The following is a 5,708-nucleotide window of genomic DNA, read 5'->3' on the forward strand; positions in this document are numbered from 1 at the left end:
TAGCGGTTCGGCCCTAAGAGACAAATAAAATAAGTATTAGGCTTAGGAAGAATAAGTCCTGGGGTCGATTTCTCCGACTAAAACCTTTTAATGTGGTGCTCCAGCATGGCTGCAGTCAAATGACTGAAACAAGTAAAAGAATAAAAAATACAAGAATATATTAAACAATCTGTCAGGTAACATGAATAAAATTTCTGCAATATGTACAGGGTGTTCAAAAAGTCTCTCCGCAGTAAGTATTTTATTGCAAAATAAATATTTATAAGATGGTATAAGACTACAAAAGAATATATTAGACTTTACAACACTTGAAAAACCTTTAAAAGTGGTGTTGAAAGTGTCGTCCTTCATTTTCAATATATAAGTTGACTCTTCTACATGTTTTGAAATAGACCTTGGAGAGCCTGACGCGGTATGGATCGTGTGAAGGTTACGTTTGCGTCTTTTAGCTCATCAATTGTTTTCGGGCGATTCTTGTACACTGATCCCTTACGTGCTCCCCAGAAAAAAGTTTGGCGGTGTTAATCAGGTGATCTTGGTGACCAAAGTCCCTTCGAAATAATCCGTTCACCGACAAATTCTTGAAGTGGCGTCATGGTGATGCGTGAAGTATGTGCTGTAACTCCATCTTGCTGAAAGTATGCACTAATATTTTTATTTTCAGTGAGTTGGCCTACAAATGGATAGACAATATTTAAGCAATATCTTTCGGTGTTGATGGTGTGTTCAAAACATATCGGTCCCATAATACGCTCTCTCGAAATTGCTATTCATACTCTAACTTTTTCGGGATGCAGAGGTTGCTCATGCCTCGCGTGTGGACTCTCAATGCTCCATAACCTTGTGTTTTGCGAATTTATGTGCCCCAACAGATGAAACCAAGCCTCATCGGTGTAAAAACACCTATCAGGCACTTCTATGCCTTTTCGGCAACAAAGGTTTGGAACAAATGACAATAATGGAGCTTGTAGCATGATCCGTAGTGTTCAATTCTTGTATGGCCAGTACTTTGTATGGAAAGAAATTCAATTTCTTTTTTACTGTCGTGTGAGCTCTTCCTGGGCTGATTTCCCTTTCCTATGACAGTTTGACAGTTTGCGTAAGGACGTTGACAGGCTTATTTGAAATATTGGAAAGGTGTTTCGTCTGAAAGAACAGTAGGCCTACCGCTTCATGCTCCGTCTTCCACTGAGCCTATGTTTCTAAATTTTCTTATCAAATCCTGCACAGTGTCACGATGTGGAACAGTATTTGGAAAAGTTTCACTGAACTTCTGTTTCACAGTATCTGTGTATTTGTTTCCAGCTCGAAACACCCATTCAACTAAAAACATACGTTCTTCAATGGTTAGCATGTCGACCTGCTGAAGGGTACACAAAGACTGAGGGACAATTGCTGACACCTGGCTGCCTACACAGTGATAGCCCAGTCGCGCTTGCGCAGGATGAAAGAAATTCACTGCGGAGAGACGTTTTGAACACCCTGTATAAGCAGAACAAAAAGGTAAATTTTCTATTCCGCAATGACAAACTACTTTTCTTTTACAGGCTCTCTTACCCACTGAACAAGGTGGCAAAGGAATAGGCTACAATGTGTATTCGCGACGAATGAGTGACAAATATCTTCGATGGAAAAAGGTAGGTACCTCTATAAATATGCATAAGTGGGGGTGTTGTAAGAAGCTTGATTTTCCACCACATGATTCCGGTTTCAGTGCTTTTGCTTGGCACCTTGGGCAAGTGTCTCCTACTATAGCCTCGGACCGACCAAAGCCTTGTGAATGGATTTGGTAGACTGAAACAAGTAAAAGATAAAAGATATAGATATAAATGAAACACGCATACACACACATATACATATACACATATATTGTGTGTATAAAAGAGTAGTTTAAAATATGGACTCAGAGTATCTTGAGCCTATCACGGTAAGTTCTTCGTACGGACTCGGCTAGCAGTCCGCGTAGTAATCCATTACAAAGAAGTTTAATGCGAAGTGAGGTGAACTGCTCATGCAACCATGATATTTTGGCCATCTGATGACTAACTTTATTTGCATTAATTTGTAAACATACAATTGTATCGTATAACGCTGAACACATATTAACGCAAATATGTAAGTATAGTTTCTTGCATACCGAAACTAATATTACAGAAAAATGTTGCGAAACAACTGTAAACCGATGGTAGTCACATGGTTAAATAAATCTATATTCATCTTTCATACTACTTAACTTTATGCTTTACACACACTCACACATACACCCATTCACACGCACGCGAGGGCACATATACACACATAAGCGCGCGCACACACACTCACACACATAAATATACGTACATATGTAAGCACAGAGACTACAGGTCTTCAATATACTCTCAGCTTTAATTAGGAAGTTAAGCCTACATATTACCTTGAAGGATTGCTTTATTTGCATCAATATTGTCCAGATAAGATATACAGTTTGCAGCTAGAGGGAAAAGGTAGTAGGGTGTAGACTTACATTTCCTAAAGTGTAAAAATTTGTCTACAGATTCAAGGATATATGCACGTGCCCTGCACGAACACTTGAGAATGAATGAAACTGAAAATAGGTGGATAAAGAAAAGAATGCATGGACTTTTCATAGGAATGTTGAAGCTAAGACAGACAGAGAAAAAAATGGCTATAGATGTCTAAAAGTGATTTAAAACCGGAACGGAGGATTTAATCTGTGCTACCCGAGAACAAGCACTATGAACGAATTACATCAACTACAGTATGGACAACACATCAGAAAGTGACAAATGCAGAATTTGTAGACAAAATGGTGAAACGTTATGGCATATTACCAGTCAATGTACGCTACTAGCCCAGAAAAAATATAAGAGACGTCATGACAATATAGCAAGGATTGTCCATTGGACACCTTGCAACAAATATGGACTTGACAGAGCAAAAACGTGGGGCGAAGAAGGAAAACTCCCTCAAGCTAGATATTCCTGAAAGGAAACTGAAATAAGTATGGGAATTCAAGAACGGTAGGAAATGCAACAAAACGGGCAGATGGAAAGAAATGAAATTGCAAGACCCAGTCATACAATAAATTGAAGATGTTAGAACAATACTGGTTAAAGCCGACAAAACGAAACCCGAAACGAGAGATCGGAGCGCTGAGTATAGCTGATCAGGAACACAAGACGAAGCTAATAAAGGCAAAGACCGACAAAACACAGTCAGGCAAAGAACATAGAATATTGTCGAGAAGGAAAAGAAACCACCAGTCACCTCTTGGGCAAGTGTAGTAAGCTAGCACAAAAAAGTATAAACGCGAACATGATTGTGTAGGTAAACGAATGCATTGGGACATCAGCCGAGTGTGTGGTTTCGAAATAACAAGAAAGTGATATGAGCAGGAACCGGAGGCTATAATAGAGAATAAAAAATACAAGATCGTATGAGACGTCTCCATAATGACTCACTATGCTATTGAAGTAAGACCAGATATGATTATATAGAACAAAATAAAGAAACAGTGTAAGATCATAGACTTTGCCATTCTCTATGATAATAGAGTCGATAACAAATGAATTGAATAAAAATGAGAAATACCAGGACCGAGCTTGAGAGCTGGAGTGAATATGGAAGATTAAAATAGCATTTATTCCTGTGGCAATTGATGTACTTGTCACGGCACCCAAACTGCTACCTAAAAAAACTGAAAGAGTTTGGAATTGAAATTCGCATTGTCGAGTAGCAGAAAAATACCAAAGGTGGCGAGCTGACAGATTCGTTAGCACGCAGGACAAAATGCGTAGCGGTATTTCGTCCGTTTTCATGTTCTGAGTTGTGCCAATATATTCAAAGGGATTTATTATGATACATAATTTTCTTATACTTTATAATAAGATTTTCGTTATACTACTTCAAGAGGAATACCATGTCTTAAAATGTATACGCTAAGATAGTATCGTGGCTTATTTCAATTGGGTTTGAAACATAACAGTCCTTTTAAATCTACCATGTGAAATAAGAATGGCATTAATTTAATTATATACGTAGTAAGAGGGCCCATATAAAGCCGCTATAATAAGGAAAAAAGATACGTATATCTATTTTTAACACCTCCCTCTACACTTGAATTTAAAAGATTATCGCTGTATGAATTGTTCTTGGAGAAAAATTTCTGTTAGAAACTACGTGTGAAGGCGCATGAAAACTCAACTAAACACCGCAAGGTATTTTTATTGGTTCTCTAACGAACCTTCCATCTATCTCACTTGTAACTAGACTACAACTACATGAGGTAGCCTTAAAGTGATTGTGCACAGACAAGCAGCCAAATCCATTAAAATGGAGGTTATCTAGTTATACAGAATTCCACCGTGGAGTTGAGTGGACAAGAAATTCATATTTTACACACCTCTTTACATAATACCACAGTCAATGTAAAAAAAGTTTAATGTACAGAACACTACAAATACTAAGTGTTATTTACATACTCATATGTTAAATGGATTGTATCATAGCATTCTAAATGTAAGTATGAATCTTCTGAAAAACTTTCTCGTTATAAAAGGGTTAATTCTAAGATTGCTTTAGTTACTCTTCATAAACAGGATGTAAGAGAGGACATTTATGTAAAAATTCCTTCTCATAGGATATTGAAGAAACCACGACGTTGTAACACAAAATATTAAGTGTGTACTTCTTAGAAGAAAATACTAAACCTAAAGTAATTTATTATCATTATCATGAAAAATCTATAATTCTAAAACAAAATATGAGGGAGAGTAATAAGATAATGAGTCAACTAACATAAAACAGAACTTTCTTCGTGTGCTTTAACAATGGTATTCATATAATCAGATAACTGCTTATGCTTACACCGAGAATGGAAAACATCAATATATACGATATACTAGTGTACGTATATGCATATGTATGTGTGCGTCTGTGCCTGTATCTGTTTCCCTGTGCGTGCCTATGTACATGCATTCATTCATATAATCATTAATTTTTATATATCTTTTCTAATACATTATGCACTCTAATTAGTGTTTTAAGTTTTCTTTATATTGGTTTTATATACGTAATGTGTGTACTTATATGTACTTATATGCACACATAGTGTATTTTTTTTCTTCTATATGTAGAGGCACTGACATGTCAAAAAATAAACCCAACTTCTGCGTGTCGTAAAGGGCGACTAAAAGAGGTTGAGGCACGTGTTACACTCGGACATAGTAAAATCTTCATTAGTAACGAGTACACAAACAGATCCATGGGTTGGTGGGTTGTCGCCTGAGTAGTACAAAGGTGTCCATCCTCTAGGAGTAAGGAATCACTAATAAATGGTGGATGTAGCAACGCACTGTTTCAGCGAATGCTCCCATGGTACTACTACTACTACTACTACTACTACTATAGAAATATACAAGTGTCAGATATATTCTTGTGTTAAATGAGAGTAGAATATGATAGAGTAAACATGGCTTATTTTTCCTAAACATAGTTTCGCTTAATGGGTTATGCAATCATGATTCCAAGCAGAAGGGAAGTGATTGTTAATGAAGTGAGTATGAGTAGTCATGTTTTAAAAGTTCGCTAAATCCGCTGACACTCATAATCGAAAGATCAATTGATCGGATACGTGGTTTAGATTTAGATAAGAATTCCATGTGTAATCTGCACATAAATTAATATATATGTATATGTATATATATATA

General features: G+C 36.7%; 1 protein-coding gene across 1 annotated transcript in view; it reads left to right on the forward strand.

Annotated features, from left to right (window-relative positions):
- Nucleotides 1-5,708, forward strand: part of LOC106874031 (contactin) — a 164,816-nt gene that overhangs the window by 108,821 nt on the left and 50,287 nt on the right. The window contains exons 17-18 of the mRNA XM_052968460.1: nucleotides 1,231-1,346; nucleotides 1,548-1,637. Coding sequence (XP_052824420.1) covers nucleotides 1,231-1,346; nucleotides 1,548-1,637 — 206 coding nt within the window. The remainder of the gene's footprint in view (nucleotides 1-1,230; nucleotides 1,347-1,547; nucleotides 1,638-5,708) is intronic.

The sequence above is a fragment of the Octopus bimaculoides genome, chromosome 6, assembly GCF_001194135.2.
Source record: "Octopus bimaculoides isolate UCB-OBI-ISO-001 chromosome 6, ASM119413v2, whole genome shotgun sequence".
Classification (NCBI taxonomy): Eukaryota; Metazoa; Mollusca; class Cephalopoda; order Octopoda; family Octopodidae; genus Octopus; species Octopus bimaculoides.